Source organism: Lontra canadensis, unplaced genomic scaffold (assembly GCF_010015895.1).
Source record: "Lontra canadensis isolate GAN:19392208 unplaced genomic scaffold, GSC_riverotter_1.0 scaffold84, whole genome shotgun sequence".
NCBI classification, from domain to species: Eukaryota; Metazoa; Chordata; class Mammalia; order Carnivora; family Mustelidae; genus Lontra; species Lontra canadensis.
This window is the reverse complement of record NW_022631078.1, coordinates 5,051,853-5,073,882: the sequence shown is the minus strand read 5'-3', so window position 1 is coordinate 5,073,882 and position 22,030 is coordinate 5,051,853. Positions and strand designations below refer to the sequence as shown.

The following is a 22,030-nucleotide window of genomic DNA, read 5'->3' as shown; positions in this document are numbered from 1 at the left end:
ACCCCCTTTGGAGGAAACTTTCTGTTCCAACCCATATGCACCTTCCTCACAACTCTCACCCAGTGACCTCATCGAACACATGCAATCCCATGTCCCGTTGACCGACCCACTGGGCCACAGTCGTGCCCAATGGTTGATTGCTTCCCAGCCCCGTCCAGAGTCAATTGCCCCGGGGAACCTTCTCCTCCCACTGGGTCCTCTTCCCCAGGAGGTGTCCAGCAGTGTCCTCCCTGATTCAAGGGATGACAAGAAACGGAAAGGGAGCCCTCCGTGTCCAGGACATCCATTGCCATTGGGGGACGCACAACTGCTCTCCGACCCCCATCTGGGGTTGAGGCCCTCTTCTCCCCTCTGCCACGGCCCCAGACCCCTCCCAGCACCCCAGCGGCGACAGAGGTGGGCCGAGTGAGCGCCCTGCCACCCCTCTCCGCCCCCACTGGGCGCCGGGTGGCTCGGCGGCAGGACCGAGGGGCGGGGCTGCCGGTGACGTCACGCAAGAACTGTCTGAGCGGCGGCGCCGAGGACCGGCGGAGAGCGCCCTGGGGCGCAGAGCCGTGCGGGGCGGTCCCCAGACGCCGATCCCGACGCGGGACCCCTCCACCTCCGCGAGCGCGGGAGCGCGTCCGACTCCCACCGCAGGCCCCGAACCCGAGACCCCCGCTGTGCCGCCGCTATGTACGACCCCGAGCGCGGATGGAGCCTGTCCTTCTCGGGATGCGGCTTCCTGGGCTTCTACCACATCGGGGCGACCCGCTGCCTGAGCGAGCGCGCTCCGCACCTCGTCCAGGACGCGCGCATGCTGTTCGGCGCCTCGGCCGGGGCGCTGCACGGAGTCTTTTTGCTCTGCGGGATCTCGCTGGGTACGTACGTCCGGGGGCCGCCGCCGGGGCTCCGCCGGGTGGAGCTGGGATGGTACACCGACACCGCGGGGTACGTCCTGGGGTGGGGGGCGCCCATCCCCAGACGGATGCTACCTCTGCCGGGTCCTCTTGCTCGGCGCGGGGGGGTTCTCTGTGGCCAGCCCGGGAGCGGGGTGCGCCTGGCCTTGGCTCTTCTGGGCGTGGGAACCCTAAGCGTATCTGCCCTACTGTGGCGCCAGGGCTTACAGGAAGCCCCTAGCCCCGGAACTGAGAGTGAGCTCAAACGGAGCATCGTGGAGGAGGGGGCAGGATGGGGGCGGGTGGGGAGGAGGTAAGGGTGGAGCTGGTCCCTGCGGTCCCTGCCATCAGGTCACAAGGCGCTGGGCGTTTTGCTCTGGGTTGGACCCGGAGGGGGACATTTGGCTGTGTCCCTGGGCAGGCGCCGTCTTCCCTCTGGAGACTACAGGGATTGGAGACAAGCCTGGCCCCTACTGGGGGTAGGGTGGGGTGTGCTGGATAGCGTTTCAGGAGGGAAACACTTCGGAGTCCTCCTGGGTAGGTTTACTGGTTTGGATGGAAGGGTCATGGGGGAGACGGGAGGGGGGATGCTGTGGGGTGGGGGGCTTGGAGGCGGTACTAGACCTTTCCTAGGGCTGGGGTGGATCCCTGAACCTCCCCCAAACCATCCTTACCCCCCCAGGTCAGTGCCCTGGAAATGAGGTCCTGTTCATTTGAATCTCGTGCTAATTGAACATCTGTGTCTATAGCTGGTGGTGGGAGGGCAAGATGTGGGCTTGTGCCCAGGTGGGCCAAGCTAGGGTGTGGCCTGGGGTTCTGAGCCCCGGGGCAGGACCTGGGACAAGTGACAGCTGGAGCCGTTGCACCCAAAGACCCCTAGACAGGAACAGAGTGCCCCTCCTCTGTCCCCTTTCAGCTTCCTTAGCCATCTACTCTTTGCTCTTCCCTGGGGACTGTGGTGTTGGACTTGGCCGACAGGGAGTGACTTTGTTCCTGCATGGCCAGGAGTCCCTGCCAGTAGGTGCAGTCCTGCCATTGGATAGGCTCCATGAGCAGATACTGGGCTGACCAGGAGGTGGGGATTGGGAGAGAGGCCCTGGCTGGCTTTTCCATTGATGGGAGGGGAGCAAAGGGCAGGAGTGTGGCCTCAGGGAGGATTAGACCGGCCACATGGCCAGTCCTCACACTCTGGGCTTTGGCGGCGATAAAAGACAGCCCTTGTATGTCAAGGTAACCTGTACCCACTCCAGAACAGAGGGAGTTCCTAACTGGCAGAGGACAGGTGCAGCCAGGGTCTGTACCCTGTGGAACAGGGGGAGGCTTGGGGACCACCAGGTCCTTGGAAAGTGGGGTCTAGAGGTTTTGGCAGGAGCCGCTTCTCCAATTCCAGGAGCCCTGCTTTAAATTCCTATCTCATTTGGGGACCACTGAGGAGCATTTCCTAAGGCCACAACTTGGAAAGAATTCCTGCAAGTCCTTCCAAGCCAAGTACTTGGTGGGAGAGCCTGGCAGAATGTGTCAGCTGTGTGCAACTTTGCCCCTTCTGCCTGGGCTCAGTGGGGCCACATGTGTAGGGAGAAGCGAGCTGAGGTCAGAGGTCGGCCAGGACAGGCAGGCCTATGTGTGTCCTTCTGCATCTCTTGATCTCCGACGGGCTTGGTCTTGGGCTGAGACTGGTGGCCTTGTATGTCAGGGCAGTGCAGATCAGCCAGAGGGCGTCCAGACCCAAGGGTGAGGCTTGACGGGGCATGAATGTGGCCCTTGCCCGTGAGACAATGGTAATTCTGGTGTCAGAGGCTTAAGGGTAAGTCTAGTTCTTCATGAGGAGCCTTCTCTGGCTTGAGGATATTACAGATGGTAGCTTATCTAATCCCTTGTTTCCCCAAAGTTAAAAATGCACAGTCTGAGATGGTGAGGGTCAGTGAAGTGACTTTCCAAGGTCGCGTGGCCAGTAAGAGATGGACTTGCCCTTGGGCCCCAGCCTGCACTGACTCTCTGCTTCCTGCAGAATTAGGTCCTTTGTGCTAAAGCTCCGATGCTGGGGTGTTTCCACTTCTGGCTTTGGGGGATGGAGCGGAGGAGAGAGTGCCTCTGGGCCTCGGGAGGCTCGTTCCTGTGGCGGGACCTAGGGCAGCGCTGTTCAGGAGAGATACAGGGTAGCCGTGTGTGTCATTTAATATTTCCCAGCAGCCACAGTGAAAAAAAGTGAAAGACAGAAGGGGAATTAATTTCATTGATCCAAATGCAGCCGGAATATTATCATTTGCACACCTGATCAACACAAAACACAATTAAAGAAGTATTTTTTTAATTTATTTTTTGTATGAAGCCTTTGAATTCCGACATGCTGTTTACGCACCTCAGATGGGAATGGCCATGTGGGAAGGGGCCCATGGCTGCACGTGGCTGCTTTATCAGCGTGGGCCTGGAAGCAGGCTGGCCGCTTCCATGCCACCTGGGGATCGGGTCTTGCCACAAAGCACTGCCATTGCCGGGGTGGCACAGTCCTTTGTGTGTTTGTCTCCTGCCCCCCAGACATCATCATGGAGCTCATCATGGACATGGCCCAGAGTGCCAGGAGCCGGAAGATTGGCATCCTCCACCCCGCCTTCAACCTGGGCAGGCGCCTCCGAAATGATCTTCAGACACATCTCCCAGACGACGTCCACAGGCTCATCTCTGGCAAAATGTACATTTCGCTCACCAGGGTGTCCGATGGGGAAAATGTGCTGGTGTCTGATTTTCAGTCCAAAGAAGAAGTTGTGGATGTAAGCAGTTTGCTTATTTGGGCCTTGTCAAGTAAGAAAAGCTATTTCCCTTTGGAAGCAACACAGAGAAGGCTGCCGGAGGCCACCTGCCCTGTTTCTTAAGATGCAAAAGGCCCTGGCTGCCCAGGAGGCTGGTTGGTTTCCTGCACCACTCTACGTGCCTCCGGCCGTTGGTGGTCTCTAGCGCGCTTACATCCCGGAACATTTCTAGTTGGTTTCAGATTCAAACACTACCTCCCCGTTCTTCAAGACTTGGCTCGTGATCCTCTCTTCCAGAGACCCAGTCGCACAGGTGTCTCTCCTCCCACCATGTACATTCCTAGCATATATAGCATCTGTAGCATCCCAGCAGCCACGATCAACCTCCATTTAACCTTGTTTTTAAAAGCTTTTTCTGGATAGGCAGCACTGGTCCATTCCCATAGGAGCAGGTTTTTTTGCAGCGGGCCGGTCTTGCTTCCTGCCCCCCTGCCGCCCGCTGGGATCCGCAGCATGAGCAATATCTGGAAGCTTCTTAGGCTTCCAGGCTCTCAGGCCCCTCCAGCCTGCTGCGTCAGAATCCTGGGTGAGCCGTGGACTCTGCTGTTGACCAGCTTTCCGGGCAATGATGTGCGTTTGCGAAGCCCTGGTCTGCTGTCTTCCCAGTCAGTCTGGGACTCTGCGAGGGCCCAGTGCACCTCTCATGGGGAGAGGGACAGGGAGCTGATGTCCCAGCGTCATTAGGAGCTTCTACTTAGGCCCTGAAATACGAGTGTGTAGGTTGGTTTGTTGTTCGTTCAGCTCGTTTATTAAAGCCACCCCCCCCCCTTTGCAAAGACCATCTCTGGCCTGTTGCTCTGTTCATCTGAAGAAGGCTGATGCGCAGGCCCCCAGGGTATCAGAAGGCAGGCTCTTCGGGCCTGGGGTTTCACTTCTTTTTGTCTTCACAGGCCTTGCTCTGTTCCAGCTTCATCCCTTTCTTCTGTGGCATAATCCCTCCTTCCTTCAGAGGCGTGGTGAGTCTGCTTTTAAATTGCCCAGGTCCTGCCTGCAGGGCCCCAGCCACAGGCGCCCTGGGGCCTGTCCCCAAATGCAGAGCCTTTGCCTCTTGGCCTCTCAGACCAAGGTTCCCCAGCTGGCCCCCTTCTCGGTTACCTGGGCAGTATGTCCACTTTCAGGTAGAATTAATTATCTCGCTATCTGGAAGATAAGCGGTTTCTCTTATCTTCAGCTGAGCGCCCCAGATAGGTCCCCGCTGGTGTGGTTAAACTCCAAAGTGCTCCTGTGTCCGTTCCTTGCTTTCGGGAGAGCTTTATTCTTTGTACTCCGGAGTCTACGGCCCCTTTTCGGGCAAAGGGCTTTGGGCAGAAGCTGCCGACAGGGCTTGGATTTGGTTCCGTCCCACAAATATGTGTTGTGACCGATTGCTGAGCCCTGGCAGGGATGGAGAGACACAGGGTGTGCTGTGTTTTCTGAAGGTGCTAGACCAGATGCCGGGCAATGCCAGGCCACTGGCAGCCTCCTTCTAGGGCCATGGTGATCACACCGGGTGATTCTGCTCCCTCCCCCCGCCCCCGACCTGACCCCGGGACAATGTCTGGAGACAGTCTGGGTTGCCACAGTGAGGGAGTGCTCGAGGCCTGGGGTGCGGCTGACATCCCGCAGTGCGTGGGCTGGCCCACTCCCCAAAGAATGACCTGCTCCTTAACATCTGTAGTGCCAAGCTAAGACATCCTGTCTTGCGAGAGCAGACACGACATCTCAATGTCCCAGAGCAGTGGTGTCCTCACACTGGAGAGCAAAGGCAGAGGCTTGTCACACCGAGATTCCCTTGTGCCTTCCCAAGCTTCCCAGCCCCATAACAGACACATGGTCCCTGCTTTTGGATGCGAAAACAGGTCTGGAGCTGCACAGGGGTCCGCCCATATGCCCACGGCCTCTGCCTGGCAGACACACCCGGACTGAATCCCCCCTCTGGCACAGGTTAGCTGGACTGCTTGGGATGCGTTTCTTTCTTTCTTTCTTTCTTTTTTTTTAAAGATTGTATTTATTTATTTGACAGACAGAGATCACAAGTAGGCAGGGAGGCAGGCAGAGAGAGAGGAGGAAGCAGGCTCTCCGCGGAGCAGAGAGCCCGATGTGGGGCTCGATCCCAGGACCGTGGGATCATGACCTGAGCCAAAGGCAGAGGCTTTAACCCACTGAGTCATCTAGGTGCCCCTGGGATGCGTCTCTTAACCTTTCTGAGATGAGTTTGCAAAACAAGGGTTCCTCATAGTGCAGTGTGGTCAAGGTGTCGTGAGGCTCGCACGAGCGAGGGCCCTGAGCTGCTCATCACAGAGCCTGGCACAGGGGAGCTTGCAGGAAGTGGGGGCTGTTTCACCACCAGCGGAGATGTCCCCGCCTTGCTCACCTGGCCCAGGTTGCCTCAGTCCCCCTAGAAGTGGGGGAGAGGGGGGTCACACATTCAGTACCCTCCAGTGAAACCCACAGAGAATCAGAACACCTCCTTCTTGTGATTCCGCCCAGCAAACTCAGAGAGTTACAATAGGAAAATCTGGAACGAAAAGGAAAATTCTCCATGACAAGGTGCATTGGACTTGAGACTACTCTTTGCGTGAGAAACAGTCAGCCTGCTTCCTCCCTTAGTGTTCCCTAAGGTTCTGGACGTTCCGGTCCATGTCCCCTTCTGCCATGAGGTTTCTGAGGCTTCCCTACATCTTCCATGGGAATTGTGTGGCTACAATTTTGAAAATACTGCATATACACGTGTGATCATCTTTTGGACTCGAGGCAAGACTCTCCAGATTGGCTAAGGCATGGCTGAGCACGGGTGGTTCTTCTCTGGACTGGTTGTAGGTCTCGGGGAGGACGGGCTGTGATATTTGCAGGCCTTTCTCTGTGGGTATCGACAGCTGGCCTGGGACGGCCTCGGATTTGGGAATCATTCCGGACACTGCTTTGAGCGATGCAAACTTTGTCCATATTGTATCCAAACCTGCCTGTGCCAGCCAAAGGTTGTCAAAGGGGATGGATGCAGGAAAGCTGTTGCTCACAGCTTTGGGATCAGTGGCCGATCCCAAATGCCACTAGGTTGTGGGTTCGGGGGGGTTTCTGAAGGCTGCCCTGGACCCAGGTTCGCTGCCACTTGAGTCTCCAAAGCTCTTCAAGACGCTGGTTCTGATTTTCCAAGCAGCAAAGGAGGGGGTCTGGAATTGAACACAGAAGAGTCTCTTGCAAGGCAGGGTCTCTATCGTACCCTGACCGCAGGGCACACAGAACGCCTTTCGTGCAGATTACATGGGCACATCGATAGGCACCTGCCTGGGCTTTAGACTGGGCCAGCACAATATAGGCTGGGCTCCAGCTTCTGTTTGCCTCTTTGCCCAGTACTTTTTGTGCAGTGCACAAACTACACAACAGTACAGAGCACATTTGAGTGCTAGCACAGAGCCTGGCCTAGCACAGAAATGCTCAGTAAGGCTTTGTTGAAAGTGTAGTTCTGGAACCTTGTCTTCCCACAACATCAGCCTGTGGCTCTGAGAAGCCTCTACCCATAATCTGAAAAAACCCAGAAGACATCAGCCCAGAGCTTCTGACAGTATGTCCTTTTCTCCTCCCCATTAAAGCGATACGTGGATGGAGGAATAAGCGACAATGTCCCTTTCTTTGATGCCAAAACGACCATCACTATGTCCCCCTTCTACGGGGAGTATGACATCTGCCCTAAAGTCAAGTCCACGAACTTTCTTCACGTGGACATGACCAAGCTCAGTCTGCGGCTCTGCTCCGAGAATGTCTACCTCCTGATTCGAGCCCTGTTCCCTCCGGACCTCAAGGTGCGTTGGGGGCTGTGTGTTCTGGGGGTACAGCTCCTTTTTGCCTCCCTGCTTGCCAGGAGACCTCCCATTTGTTCTTTCCGCAAATAGAAACAGATCTCCCTCATCAAATAGAAACTCAGGGGAGGGTTTCCAGCAGCTCAGGGCTGCCCCACTCTGGAGTCTCCTGGGAAGACTTAAACAGCCCCGCAGCACAGATCCCACATCCTGGGGCTTTGATTTTTTTGAAATCAAAATGCACCCCCCCGGGTGCACCCAGGGGGCAGTGGTATTTTCTTTTCTTTTTTTTTTTTTCTCTCAGTTATCCTGATGATTCGTCTTTGCAAGCGTGGTCGAGAACCACGCCGCATTTGGTGGTTTCATCTTTCTCGCTTGTTACCATCGGGGGTCTTATCTCCCTAACATAAAGAAAATGTGTGAACCATGTACACTGATGGTTCTCAGGGGAGAGAGAAGGCAGCATGGACGTACCCCAACAGTGTGTGCCCCAGGAGAGCGGGGAGGCTGTGCATTGCTTTGCATGTGGGGTTTGTATCCAGATGAGTGGAGAAGGCCGCTGTTAATTGTCCCGTGACAGCTCGAACAGGACCCCGTATTTGGGAGAGTGGAGGCTCATCTGGGGACCAAGGGAGCCCAGAGAAACCAGTGCCTGTCATGCTGGGCTGCCAGCAAAGGCTCCGCGGACAGGGTGTCCTTCGAGCCTGGTCCGGTGTGGAAGCAAACTTCTGTCTCCTAGGAGTGCGGAGCCCTGTGTCCAGCCTCGCTGTGGCCACGCTGGGCCATGGGAGCAGCTCTGGGCGGGGAGGGCTCTGCCCTTGGTCTCTGCACTGCATTTACCTTACTTGATTCGTTGCCAGGTGCTTGGTGAGATATGCCTTCGCGGCTACTTAGACGCCTTCAGGTTCTTGGAGGAGAATGGTATGTACGCTGCAGGTGAGGTGAGGGCAGACAGGGCCTTTGAACCAGCTCTGCGGGCAGTCCGTCACCCGTGGCTGGGGTTCCGTAGAAAGCCAGCGCTCGGTGTCCTCGCTCGACACCTTGCTCAGTCCCCTCATTTGCCCCGGGAGCCAGGAGATCTTGGCCCCATTAGACAAATGGGGAGACGGAGGTGAGCCGGGGACTTCCCCCCGTGCCCCCGCCCTCTCCCCCCACCCCCCCGCAGTAACCCCGTCTGCATAGTGAAGGCAGTCCTTGGTTTTTCTTTTCCCCGGAAACTATTTTGAACCTTTAGATAAACAAAGGAGGGAGTTAAGCGGGTTTCTGGCCCTGAGCCCCAGGTGGAGAAATCAGAATCCTTGTCTCCGGCCAGGTGTGGGTCACGTGGGTCTCTGGCCACAGCCCCTGAGTCCCGCTGTCCTTTCCGGAGGGAGCTGTGCTCTTGCCAATCTGAGATGTATTGGGGGCTGTTCATCTTCAAGGCTAAGAGTTGGTTTCCCTGTTGCTTCTCTGAACTAGTCTTTGGCCGAGAGCAAGGAGCGGCAATTAGAAGTAGGGGCACGTGTTTCTCGGCACGGACAATGTGGTTTGGCCTCTTCAGCGTGCCACGCCATTGGCTAGGTGCTGGGGTACCACCGGGCAGGGGCAGGTGTGGCTTCTGTCCCTCCTGGAGCTTAGCCTGTGGGCCAGGTGGGCCAGGAAGCAAGTGGAAGGACAGTGTGTGCCAAGTGCGCTGACAGGAAGCTATAGGACACTGTGGGATTACAGGGGAGGGGTCTGCATGGCCCCCCCCGGGGGAGGGGAGGGCTCCAGGAGGATGCAAATTCGTGTTGCAACTTGGGATGAACAGGAGTGTTCTGGGCGTGGGGGCCGAGAGTGACGGGTGGGCAGGCCACAGAGAGTGCAGCAAGGAGGGAAAGAAGGCACACATGACTGGAGTGGCAGGGGTAGGGGCCACTGAAAGATGGGCGGCGGGGGGGCAGGGGCCAGGCCTGGACCTGGTGGACACAATAGAGGTTTGCATCCTGCAGCTGTAGGGAGCCACTGAGGGGCGTGGAGTGAGGAGTGAGGGAGGTCAGTAGAGGCCTTGGGCTGCAGGCGGAGAGGGTGAGATGCTGGTCTCCAGGGGACCCTTGAGGCAGCTGAAGGGTCAGCAAGGGCCAGGGCAGTGAGGGTGTTGCAAGGGGCCCGAGGGAACAGGCCTCGTGGATGACCAACCAGAGACTCAGGAATGAAGTCTTGGCTTCTGGGTCTCGCAGCTGGGGTAGGGGTGCCCTGCTCCCTGGCTCAGGGCTTTCGGGAAGGGGAGGGAAAGCATTCTTGGGGAAGCCTGGTATGCTGTGCATGGGTCGGGTGGGTGTGCAGAATCCCAGGGCCATCCGGGGGCAGCTGTGCAGGAGGCAGCTAACGGCAGGGCCTGAAGTCCCGGAGAGCGGTCTAGGCTGGGAATGCAATGGAATTTGGAAGGAATCTAGGAATCAGGGACAGGCGCAGAGCCCTTAGGGGCGCACTCAGGTGACACAGTGACTTTCCTAACTAGAAGCCTTTGGGCAAACCACCTCCGTCCCTGGGCCTCTGTGTCCAGCCTGTAGCAAGGGGAATGTGGATTAAATGCCCAGGGGATTCTTGGTAGTTCTGAAGATGGGCCTTGGTGGCCTCTGGGTTGGGTTGGAGTCTAAAGATACCGGTGAGTAGATTCTGGGGACAGATTCTTTGAAACATTCCTGAGGGAGGGTACAGTCCTGGCAGATGAGGAGGGTGCCTGATGGAAGCAGGAAAGATCTACGGGAGCAGAGGCTCTGAAGGCCCCTGGCACGGTGCGGATGCTGGTCCCTCCAGGGGCCCAGGGAGGTAGCCGGAGGCTTGGCCAGGGGTCTGGTCACGAGGGTGGTGTGGAGATCAACCCGAGGAACAAGGCACAGGCATCTGGCAACAGCTCCTGGTCTTCCTAACCAGAGGTCGGGAGCAGGAGGGGAGCTGGGGGCAGCGTGGACACCTGGAACAGCCTGTTCCCTTGACCAGCCCAGCGAGCCAGTTCTCTGAGAGCGGGAACCACTCACTGGTATCAGCCAGTGAGCCCCAGCACGAGGGCGGGACCTGCCCAAACTCCCTCACCCAGCCCTGCTTTCAAAGCCACACGGTGGAAGCGCGGCATCTTTACTGTCGGACCTGGGTTCGAATGCTGCTCTTGCACTCACGGGCTATGAGGCTTTGGGTGAGTCTCTTAACCTCTCTGTGCTTCTGATTTCTCAGCTGAAGTGGAGGAGCAGAGACCGGGGGTAACGATCCTAATTGTTACCAAGTTCCTAATCAGGGGCCTGAAACACAGGCCTCACCAGTGATTCAGTGATTATAAATTAGTTGTAATTCTTATCTTTCACCTTCATAAATGCACCTGTGGCTGTGGAACTCGCACAGCTAGTGAGGGATGGCGCCTCAGCCAAGCTCTCATCTCTCCGGCTTCAAAGCCCCACGCTTGTTCCTCTCGGTTACAAAAACCTGTACGCCCGCCCTCATTTCTCCCCCGGTGGCTGCCTGTGTCCCCGTCATTCTGTGGGTGCATGTGTGAGTAGGGTCCCCTGCTGCCCGTGTTCACCTGCTGGCTGGTTTCCCATGTCCCCGGTAGGCATCTGCAACAAGCCCCATCCGGGCCTGGATTTACCCTCGGAGGAGGCGAAGACCCTTACCTTCCCCCGGGGACACAGGAGCCCGGAATCTGGCCCAAGGGTGTCTGCGGAGAGGATGGAGCCCGAGGGAGACGAGCTGCTGGACCACCTGCGTCTCAGCATCCTGCCCTGGGACGAGCGCATCCTGGACACCCTATCACCCAACCTCACTGCAGGTGCTGACCGCGTGGGGGTGGGGGAGTGCTGAGGATGTGGTTTCCTGTGACACAGAGAGACTGAAGGGGCTTCCCCCCCGCCCCCGGGTGTTGTGAAAGAAAGTAATCCTGCATGTGGGAGCTCAGGCAGGCCTGTTGGGGCCCCCACTCCCGGCACAGGCCCGTGCTCAGTCTCTCTTCCCATGGGGTCATGACTAGAGGAGAGCAGTCTTCTGCTGAGTCTGTTTTGAGTGAACCGGGCACACCAGATGGTGGGGATGGGGAATGGGGGGCACAGGGGTGGGCCCTTCTTCCAGAACACATCCTTCCTTGCTTACCCATTGCAAAGCCTTCTTTCTCGAGGAGCCCCCTTTCCCTGATTTCTCCCTGCCTCCAGACCTGCAGTTTTGAATCTCCATTGAGTGGCGATAGACTTTATCACGTGATCAGCTATTACGTGGACAGGCGTGCACACACCTGCTTCTGGATCGGGCACTTGGAGAGATTCAGAGCCGCGGGGGACCTCACCCCTGGCTCCAGGGCTCTAGCACGTCTGTTGTGCTAATTCACTAGCCAGCACTTGGCGGAGGGTTCTGGGCAGAAGGAAACAGTCCAGCGGAAGGTTCAGGGAAAAAAACTCAAAAGTCGATGGGGTATTCGAGAAGTTTGTGTAGCCCTTCAAAAACAGTTGTTATTTAAAAGAGAGCGGTGCACTGAGCACCCTGTGTCCTGTGGGCTAGCTGAGGGCTGTTCTGGGAAAACGACTCATTTGATCTATATGGTGAGTGCTTCTGAGTCTTCGGATGCCCGGATTGGTGTATTTTGTGGAAATTCCAAGCAGCCCCTGGGGAAGGTGGTTTGGTTTTTACTCTGGTGGGAGACATACCTCCACATTATATTTTTCAGCACTGAGTAATGCAATTAAAATGCAACGTGGACAAGTGAGCAAGATTTACAATTTCTTACCGGTTAAGGTCCTGTCGTATGTGATGCTGCCTTGTACGCTCCCCATGGAGTCTGCCATCGCCGTGGCCCAGAGGTGAGCCTTTTGTGTGGCTTTGTGCTTTCCTCCCAGGGTTGGGTGGAGATGGAGAGAATCCACATAAGGGCGCTTGACCTGTGGCCTGGCTCCGTGTAGAGTGCCACAGAGCCCACAGTCCACAAGGAGAGCCCTACAAGGTGCCTCACGGTGACCCCTCTCAGGCTGCCTCTTTTCTCCAGGCTCTTGTTTGCCCCTTCTTAGTAGGTGTACCCTTCCATTTCGGGATTTTATTCATGGAACGTTGGGAGGCACACACTTGAATCCTGGGTATTTGTTTAACCTCTGCTTTCTTTCGTTTTTTTTTAAGATTTTATTTATTTGAGAAAGAGAGCATGAGAAGGGTGAGGGTCAGAGGGAGAAGCAGACTCCCTGCGGAGCAGGGAACCTGATGCAGGATTCGATCCAGAGACTCCAGGATCACGACCTGAGCTGAAGGCAGTCTCTTAACCAGCTGAGCCACCCAGGCGTCCCCAACCTCTGCTTTCTTTAGATTTATGTTGGTGTTTACGGTCTTTTTAGTGAGTCGGTGGACATGGCCTTTGGTCCATCTTGTAGAGGCCAGACCATCCTTCTGAATGCAGCTCGGTTCTCCTGACCAGACCCCCTCCCCACCCTACTGAATTAGCTGCCTGTTCCCCGACACCCCTGCCCTGGGGTGAGGCCCCGTCAGAGCTCAGCACATGGACCCATTTGTGCAGGGGTGGGGGCAGGGGCTGGGGAGTCTGCTGAGCTGGCGCATGGCCCAGTGCCGCAGGGCTGTGGGGGCCAGGGAGGTGCCACCTTGACTATGAGATTCTCTGCGTCTGCTTCAGCTGGTACCGTGCCACAGAGAAGCCTGGAAAGCCCTCCCCTTTTATTTCCACGCATATCCCTTGAGGTTTCTGGAGCCCCACGTGACCTAACTTCACTTTTGGGCTTTTAGGGAGGTTTGTCTTTCATGTCAGGTGCCTAATCCGCTTTCTGGGACTGATCAGATTGGGGTTAGATGTGAGTCTGGCAGTTTCGCTGGACAAAGGGCATTATTCTAGGGTCCCTGCCTTTGGGTTTTGGTTGTGCGTGTGTGTTTTGGCTTGTTTTCGTGCATGTCCATGTGTGTGTGTCTCTCCTACAGACTGGTGACGTGGCTTCCAGACATGCCCGAGGACATCCGGTGGCTGCAGTGGCTCACCTGTCATGTGTGCTCTCGAGTGATGACGCAGCTCCTCCCCCACTCCAGGTCTGCGGCTTTGGGGGGGGGTGCCTATTTATGCAAATTCTCATCTGACCTCAGCTTGCTGAATCATGGTGTTGGGGGGGCCCTGGGGGTGGAACCCTGCATTCTTCTTTGCTAACACGGCCCCTGGGATGCTGCTGCTTCTGAATTCAGAAAACTGATTCAGAGTGAAGAAGGGCTTTGTTGCAGCCATAAGGGTTGTTGGGTCTAATCTTGAAAATCATGGCCCTTGGCGGCCTCACCTGTTCCGTGTGGGTGATCTTCATCTCCTCGCTGGGCTTCTGTGTGGCTTTTGGGATGGCACAGTGCTGGTCACATGGTGGGCACTCAGGAGATGGGGGCTCAGTGCTATTGGCAGACACAGAAGGGTTCAAACTGGGGCAGTGGAAGGGTCTGGTCTGCAGTGGGCAATGACTCTTGTGGCCATGGGAAGGAGCCCTCATCGCTGGACCATCGGGAGGCAGGTTCATGAGCTAGAGGGCCACTGCACTGGCTCAGGTAAGGATGAGGAGGGCCTGGTCTCACTAGAACCTGCAGGACGGAGCCATTTGCAGGCTCTAGGGCCAGAAGGAGGTGCCAGTTGCAAATCCTGGGGTCTGCCTGAGTCCCGAGGGAGCGGAGCAGCTGGTCAGAAGGAGGCGGCCTGGGGATGGTGCTGCAGGCTTGTGGCTGAGTTGGTCTATGTGGGGCCTGTTGATGGGCTCCATTGTGCCTGCGGATGTCCAGTGGGAGCGGTCCAGGTGCTGGAGAGCCACCAGCTTAGAATCCCAGGATGGTGACATCAGCCCAGCCTGGGAGAGCACTGTGGTTTTGGACACCACCCCCCTGCAGTGACCCAAGCATGCATGGAGGGGCTGGTGGTGGCCATCCGTCCTTGCTGAGGCTGAAGACCTCGGAGCAGCAGGACAGTGGCTGAGTCAGTAGCCTTCACCTGTTTCAGATCGAGGACACCAGCAAATGGCCAACAGCTTTCCCTGAGGGACGTGAAGGCACTGCTCCTCTTCGTGCTGCCCAGCAGGGGCCGGAGCTGAGGCCTCTGAGCAAACTGGTCCTCCTGTCTGGCCTGGCGTTTGCGGGCTGGAGCTGCGAGGGACTCCTCCTTTCCCGCTCGCTTTCCTCGGGCAGACGCATTCCTGAGTTAATCAGGAGACAAATCTAGGACACTCTTCCGCAGGCACTTCCCGATTTTTCTGCAGCTACGCCCACACTGGCAGGGATCTGCCCGGGTCTGACACACGGGGTCCTGCCTCGGTGCCGAAATTACGGTTTATTGAAACCAAAGGCAAACTACTGTTTTTAGGAAAAGCTAGGAAACTACTTTTGGTGTACGTGTTGGTCTAGAGCTTAAGGAAGCCTGATATTTAAGCATCTGGGTCTGTTAGCTCACTTGGCTGGGAAATGACACCAGGGAGCCCATGGCGGAGGGGCCACCGCCAACCACCTTGCAGCCTTCCCAGTGCAATGTTCCGGGAGCATCCTGTGTTGTGATGGGCTGGGGGTGTGTGGGGGTGGGGACTGGGGGGGGACTTACGGCTGGGGGTTGGGCTGCCCTTTGTGCAGTCTTGGGGTTTAGAAGGAAGAGTAACATCACCCCATTTCCCCAGACAGGAAGTGGTTGGTGTGGCAGGGGTGGGGTGGGGTAGGGGGGGATGCAGCATTCCCCAGGGAGGGCACTGACCATGGTGGTAAAAGATGCTCACTTATTTACATTTTGGAACACTTCTTTGACCTGGCCTAAATATTTGATAGAGTTTTGTATAAACTATAGGGAGTCTTATTATCTGTTGCATTGTACGTTATGTGAATCAGGGAGGTGTTACTAAGCCTTACCAAAAAAAAAAAAAAAAAAAATGCAGTGCACAGCACAAATAGGCATCCTGGGCTCCCAGGCCATTACCAGCACAACAGAAGGGCTTGTGGCCTGTGCCCCTTTTTTCTCAATAGCCCCTGCCCATACTCCCAGAGCCTTAATGGAGACAAGAAAGAGACGGGCACCTACGTTCTCTCCAGGTGGGATGGGTTGGCAAGCACAGAGTAATGTCACTGCAGGTGAAATGTGCTATTTTTCTGATTTATGCATTTGAGTGTAACCAAAAGACAACAGCGATAAGCTCGAAATCCTCAACATTGGCAAAACAGGCTACATCTCTCCCCTGTACTGAATCAGTACACTGGGAGTTGAAGAACCAGAAGGTTCCAATACAGCACTTTCTTACAAAGACAAGACCTTGAAAAGAGGAATGTGGTTCTTGGGGCAGCCTTCATGAGAGCCTGTCCCTTGAGCTGCCATGAGACTGTGGACACCTTGAGGCAGGCTCCTTGTAGGCATACGGAGCCACCGCCCAGCACTCAGAATCCCCACCTTGCGGCTCCTTGCTGCGTCCTTGTGTCCTGGGGACGTGGGTACGGAGGCTTCGTTCTGATGGCACTCCCCTCCGAAGGGAGGCAAGAGGGGAGAGAGACAGGCTCTCGCAGCTGCTTGGAGACCCCAGAACAGAGCACTGCCCCTTGCTTGCTGCGCTAGTCGGGGTTGGGGGGAGGCCAGACCCACCGGGCCCCTCAGAGCACTCTGTCACATGTCCCCCTGAGCCCCTGGTTCTCAGGTTCCCTGATGAGCTGCCTTCCTTCAGGAGCGCTGCAGGGCCCCGCGGCAGACAGGAGCACACTTGAGCCGTATTTTCAATAACCGCTGTATTTCTGCATAGACCATATATAGGCTAGTTCCTCTGATTGTTCTAAGGAAGGAATTATGTTAACAGCTGATAGGATCACATGCAGCCGCTTTTCTTGCTATGTTTTGAACTGTTTCAGCTTCTCACAGTGAGCATGTTTTATGATTGTTTTAAAAACGTGTGCTAACACAAAGAGGTCTCCACTCCCCACCTGTGCCTTACTGCCACCCTAGCCCCACACCTCTCCCGCTCGGCTGAGGTTTCTGATCAGCACGGATCAACATTCTTTGAGTTCCTACCACCTTATCAAACAAAACTCCTCCTTCTTTATATGGCACACTTACGCTCTGGTGTACACTCCACGGGAAGAGTCAGGGATGATGACTGTGTGGTCTAGCAAATGCCAAGGAACAACAGTCTTTATTTGGTGAACAGGTAACAAAACTTGGTGCAGAGCGTGAGCCCCGTTTTGTTTAAAAAAAACAAAAACAAAAAACAAAAAACAAATTGTGGGTGTGTATGTGTATACAGAGGAAAAGTAGAGAACGTATCCCCCAGGACTGACAGTGGTTGTCATTATGCCATTATCTGTAACTGCAGTCCATTTGTTGTGCTTGTATGTGGTTTTCAAATTTCTGCGGTCAACGTTTCTTTCATTGGAAAATAACACAATAAATGTGACTTTGAAACCGTTTTCCGTCGTCTCTACATCCTCTCGGGAGCCCTGCTTTTGTTTTCCTTTCCTTACAGACAAGTTCCTTCAAATGTTGCCCTCCTCCCCCAGATTTAGGACCCCACCAGCCAGGTGATCTCCTCAACATGCTCTGTCCTGGATGCTGGACCAAGAGTCCCTCCCCCTAGAGTCCCTCTCCTTCCTCTGGGACACCAGGCTGTCCTGAGTGCTGGGCTCGGTGAGGGGCGAGCCCACCAGCCACCTCCACCAGGCTACTCCTTGGCATAACCCAGCACCTCAACATAATCCTTCCTGTGTCCAGCTGCCCTGTATCTGTCAACTTCCAAGTCACCTATGCAGGACCCAGAAACTCACTGAGCCCCTTCTTCCTGCCTGCCCCTGCCCCCTCCAGCTGGTCCCCTCCTGCTGTGTCCACTTCCACTTAAGGCCTTTGGAATCTAACCTCTTGTCCCCCTGCCCATTCCCTGGAGCCCATACCCCACGGTGTCCCAAACTAAGAGGTGAGTGACCTCTATGGGCATCTGTGGGAAGTCCCAGGGTCCCTTCCTTATGACCTCTGAGCCTGAGGTTTCATGTTATTAAAGGAGCCAGTGTGGTCACTGAACTGTGTTTCTACTACTCATGGGGCCAGGTCAACACGGTGTAAGCCAAGTTTTCTCAAAAAGCTGGCGTCCTTGCAGGTCTACTGGGTGATTTGACCAGTTAGGATAGGCTGGGTTATGCTGCATTTAACAAAGACTCCCCCAGAAGATTTATTTCTCATGCTATTTGCCCATCAGTCTTGGCTGGCCCAGCCTGAAACTGTCCCCCCATTTGGAAGGTCACTGATGGGGAGAAGGAGGGTCACAGCGATGGGGAGAAAGGAATACGGTGCTCTAAGGTTGTCATCCAGATACACCTATTTCTTCTGTCTACAACCTGCAGACCAAAGCAAGTCACATGGATGGGGGCAGGGAAATACAACCCTACCTTTTGCCCAGAAGAGGAGCCCCAGAATTACTGGTGAACACCACTGAGGGCCAAAGAGCCTCAAAAGCCAAAACCCAAAGTCTCTTATGACCCAATCAGTTTAGGAAATACGGGGTTCAAGAAAGTGAGCGAGGTATAGGTGCTGCAGGACTTCTCAGAGCCTTTATTTTTTAAAAAAGATTTTATTTATTTATTTGGCAGAGAGAGAGAGAGAGAGAGATATCACAAGTAGGCAGAGAGGCAGGCAGAGGGAGAGGGGGAAGTAGGCTCCCTGCTGAGCAGAGAGCCCGATGTGGGGCTCAATCCCAGGACCCTGAGATCATGACCTCGCCCGAAGGCAGAGGCTTAACCCACTGAGCCACCCAGGCACCCCTGCTCAGAGCCTTTAATATGTTATTATGCATTTTGACTGTCAGAGATGGTGTTTGAGGATGAAGCTATGACTGTGTTTCTGATCTGTCTTCTGTCACCTTGTCACCAGTGCCTTGTACCCAACAGATTCTCAAATATTTGGCACAGGGGCCTTGTTACAATCTGCAGGTCAGCCTCACGGCTTACCTTTGAGAAGAGGCTTACTCAAGAGAATACTGAAGGAGAAAATCAGGAAGATCTAGTTTATTCAGCGTTTACGGTGAGCCAGGCACCTCTCCCCATCGCGTCAAATCCTCAGCATACCACCATGCCTTAGCAACTGCTGTGTTCGCCACCAAAATGAAGCCACGTGGCCTCTTGTTCTCCGCCCCCAGCCCATCCCTCGGACCATCTCGCTAGTCCTCACTGGCCGCAGCTCAATGGAGATGCCACTGATTTCCCCACGGCTCACCGAAGGCCCTGCGATGTGCCGGGCGTTGTCACACTCCCTCTTATTCCAATCCCGTGACGTAGTATGACCCTCGCCTTCCCTTTACCAACGAGGGGACCACCCTCGGGCCTTCCGCAACTATGACAACTCGGCGCTCAGCAGGAGGGTAGCAGGTGCCATCCCGGATCTGTGCTGCCCCTGACGCTGGGGGAGGCGAGCCTGGACGCTTCGCGGGGGCGTGGGGCCCGCACAGCACCCGCCCGGCCGGGGCGCCAGGAGGGCTCAGGAAGGGCCCTGGGTGAAGCCTTGGCGAACCCACCAACCCTTGGCTCTCTCCTAGGGGCGACACCGGACGCCGGCTCCCAGCGGGTCCTCACACTGACTCGCGCCCACCGCGCCAGCAGCTGTGCGGGCGTCACCGGACGCTCTGCGCTTGAGCAGCCTCCAGGCAATGGGGCTTCCCGGCATCCGTGTGAACATCCGGGTCATAGGCCCTTAAGGACCAATGAGAGGAAGTATCGTGAGCTAAGGGGCGGGGCATCATGGCTGCCCCCAGTGCGCCGCGTCCGGGGTCTGGTGGATGTTACACTGATTGACAGCTCCGTCACCGCGGGCCCGCCCTCTGCCCTCACCAGCGGAGCGGTGGTCACCCCGGGAACCTCTACGAGGCGGCGGCCGGAGAGGGAGCCATGGGGACAGTGCACGCCCGGGTAAGAGGCCCAGCGACCCGCGGGCCGCGTGACCTCTGGGCGAACGCCGCGGGGAAACGCTCTCGCGGCTGCGCCCGGGGTTCCCTCGGTAAGGGGGCGCCGAGGGCTGCAGGGCCTGGACGCCTCGTGGTGGAGGCCGCAGAGACGCTGCCAGCGGGTCCCGCAGACCTCGGAGCAGGAGAACGGTTCCCAGAGGAGGGGCGTGACTTGCCCAAGGTCACTCGGCGAGGAGGTTGCTCAGAAAGGACTAGCGAACTTTGCGTGGTGACCCGGGGCGGAGTAACAAGTTTTCCTCTTGGAGAGTTGACTTTTCTGGCCTCCGCCGTTTCGGGCGTCTTCTCTTCTTACGGGTCACCTTCTGCAGTCTCCCGCTCAGCCCCAGCTGGGGTCCTCGTGGACCCCTAGAGCACCCAGTGTCCTTTGAAGACCCAGACCCATCTAGGAGCCCTCATTTCTCCTGCTTATGGTGCAGAGACAGAAGCTGCCCCTGCTGTAGTTACCACTTTTAAAGTGGAGGCGGGAAAAGCCCTTAACCAGTTTGTTGCCAGAGTTACACAGTGGGTGAAAGTACTTGGGTGCTCGGTGCGTCCCCACTGCTTGCCAAACTGCTCGCCTTTATCGTAATCTTAACTGAGAGCCAGAGAATTTGTGTGAATATTTGTCCAAGGCCCCATTTGTTAGAGCCTCAGAATGTTCCAAAACTCAGACCTCCTGAGTCCCAGGCGTCCGCATTACTTTTCTACTGCAACATGGACTGTTTTCACTTGTCCCGCTCAGGAGTTTTCCATACTTTCCGGTTGCTTCCCAAAGAATTTAGCACAGACCCCCTCAGCTTGGTGTGGGCGGTCGGACTTCACTCTCCTTCACAGATCATTCAGATGAAACACAGCAGGTCTTCTGACACGGTCCTTGGGCATGTCCAGCAGCTCCTCACTCACCCATCCCCAGGCCCATCGTCAGCCATGGCCATAGTCTCATCTCTTAGAGCTCGGTTCGGGTCAGTTCCTCCATCAGCCTCCTCCTTATCTGCCCTCATTTGGACGTGCTGATTGATAACTTCCTTGATGTGTTTTCCTTTGGCGCCTGTCTTAGCTCCTTTTAGATTTTTCTCTTGCTGTCTTCCGGTGTAAGTTTCTAGATGTTACAGTAAGAGCTGGATCTTACTTGGTTTGCATCCCTTGTAACATCTTCAACAAAGTAAGCATTCATTCATTTATTTCCATAACATTTACCGGTGGTCTACTAGGCGCCCAGCACGGCTGCTAGGGTTACAGAAAAAAAACAACAACAAAAGTCTTTGTTGTTATTGAGCTCTTTTGGTACTAAAATCGCTGCTTTGATTAATATGTTGGTAAAAAATATTCTTCAATGTGGGGGCGCCTGGGTGGCTCAGTCATTAAGTGGCTGTCTTCAACTCAGGTCATGATCCCATGGTCCTGGGATCGAGCCCCACATCAGGCTCCCTGCTTAGCGGGAAGCCTGCTTCTCCCTCTCCCACTCCCCCTGCTTGTATTCTCTCTCTCGCTGTGTCTCTCTGTGTCAAATAAAAAATCAAATTGTTTAAAACCATATTCTTTAATTTGAGCTTACAGCCCACTGGCCAGCATCACTTGAATGCTTTGGTCAGGATTCACAGTAAGGAAACATTTTACGTTTGCCATCTAGTACCCTAACGCATATGGGAAACAAACATTTTGTGAAACAGCATTTACCATGAATATCTGTTATGCTTTCTTAAATTTCCTATTTGACTTGAGCCTGTATCCCTTTAAAGATGCTGTTCATAACTCGCTAAATTGATTGCATGTTCTGTCCCTTCAGTTAGCACTGCCTTGCGCAGTACCTGGCACATGGCGTTCAAGAAAACTTGCTGGGATTGCCTGGGTGGCTCCGTCGGTGAAGTGTCTGCCTTCAGCTCAGGTCAAGATCCCAGGGTCCTGGGATGGAGCCCTAGTCAGGCTGCCTGCTCAGTGGGGAGTCTGCTTCTCCCTCTCCCTCTTCTGTTCCTTTCCGCCTGGTGCACACACGCACGCTCTCTCTCTCTCACATCTCAAATAAATAAAATCTTAAAAAAAAAGAAAAGAAAACTTGCCAGCTGGTAAGCTGAGCTGCTGAAAGAATAGAGCTAGATCCAAATATTTATTTTAATTCATTTCACCAAATACTTAACCCGTGCCTGCTGTCTGTTATATTCCAGACACTGGAATGTAAGTTTGTGAGGGTGAGGAGCTTGTACGTGCTTGCCACTTGATGGGTTCTTAATATTTGGTGAATGAATGCTTCTCTATTAGTAAGGCCGTTATTTTAGGGCATTAAGCTTTGATGGAACTGTGGAATCATAAAGACATCATCTCTTAAAGTTTGAATTTCTGACTAAAATATACAGGTGGGCATGGCACATCTTTACTGAGCCTTATTTCATGCTTTGAAATTTTAGGAACTGTAATGGAAGTTTTTTTTGTGTCGTGGAATGTAAACCTTGTGCCCAGACAAAGCATATTTGCTAAACATTCATATCAAGTAGAATGAATATGGGCATATGTTCCTAACCATAGTATACACTCTGCATACAGAATCAGCACAAATTTAATATCCTTTTTTACACTATGTAAACTTAAACATAGGAAGCGTATTTGTGAAATGGTGCAGATAAAAAGTTACTTTTTTTGTTAATATTTTGAGAGATTATAGTAACGATTCCGTTTTA

At 55.0% G+C, this 22,030-nt stretch overlaps 2 protein-coding genes across 2 annotated transcripts in view; both read left to right on the top strand.

Moving 5' to 3' along the window:
* The first annotated feature begins 612 nt into the window (after nt 1-612).
* On the top strand, nt 613-19,112 carry PNPLA3 (patatin like phospholipase domain containing 3). Its single transcript, XM_032882987.1, has 10 exons — nt 613-860; nt 3,414-3,646; nt 4,576-4,641; nt 7,255-7,464; nt 8,322-8,382; nt 11,027-11,242; nt 12,128-12,260; nt 13,375-13,499; nt 18,727-18,786; nt 19,018-19,112. Exons 1-10 carry the CDS (start codon nt 674-676, stop codon nt 19,110-19,112), a joined length of 1,386 nt encoding a protein of 461 aa, XP_032738878.1. The 5' UTR covers nt 613-673.
* Nucleotides 19,113-19,135: 23 nt separating this feature from the next.
* Nucleotides 19,136-22,030, top strand: part of SAMM50 (SAMM50 sorting and assembly machinery component) — a 32,865-nt gene continuing 29,970 nt past the window's right edge. Inside the window, exon 1 of the mRNA XM_032882818.1 lies at nt 19,136-19,323. Coding sequence (XP_032738709.1) covers nt 19,303-19,323 — 21 coding nt within the window. The 5' untranslated portion in view covers nt 19,136-19,302. The remainder of the gene's footprint in view (nt 19,324-22,030) is intronic.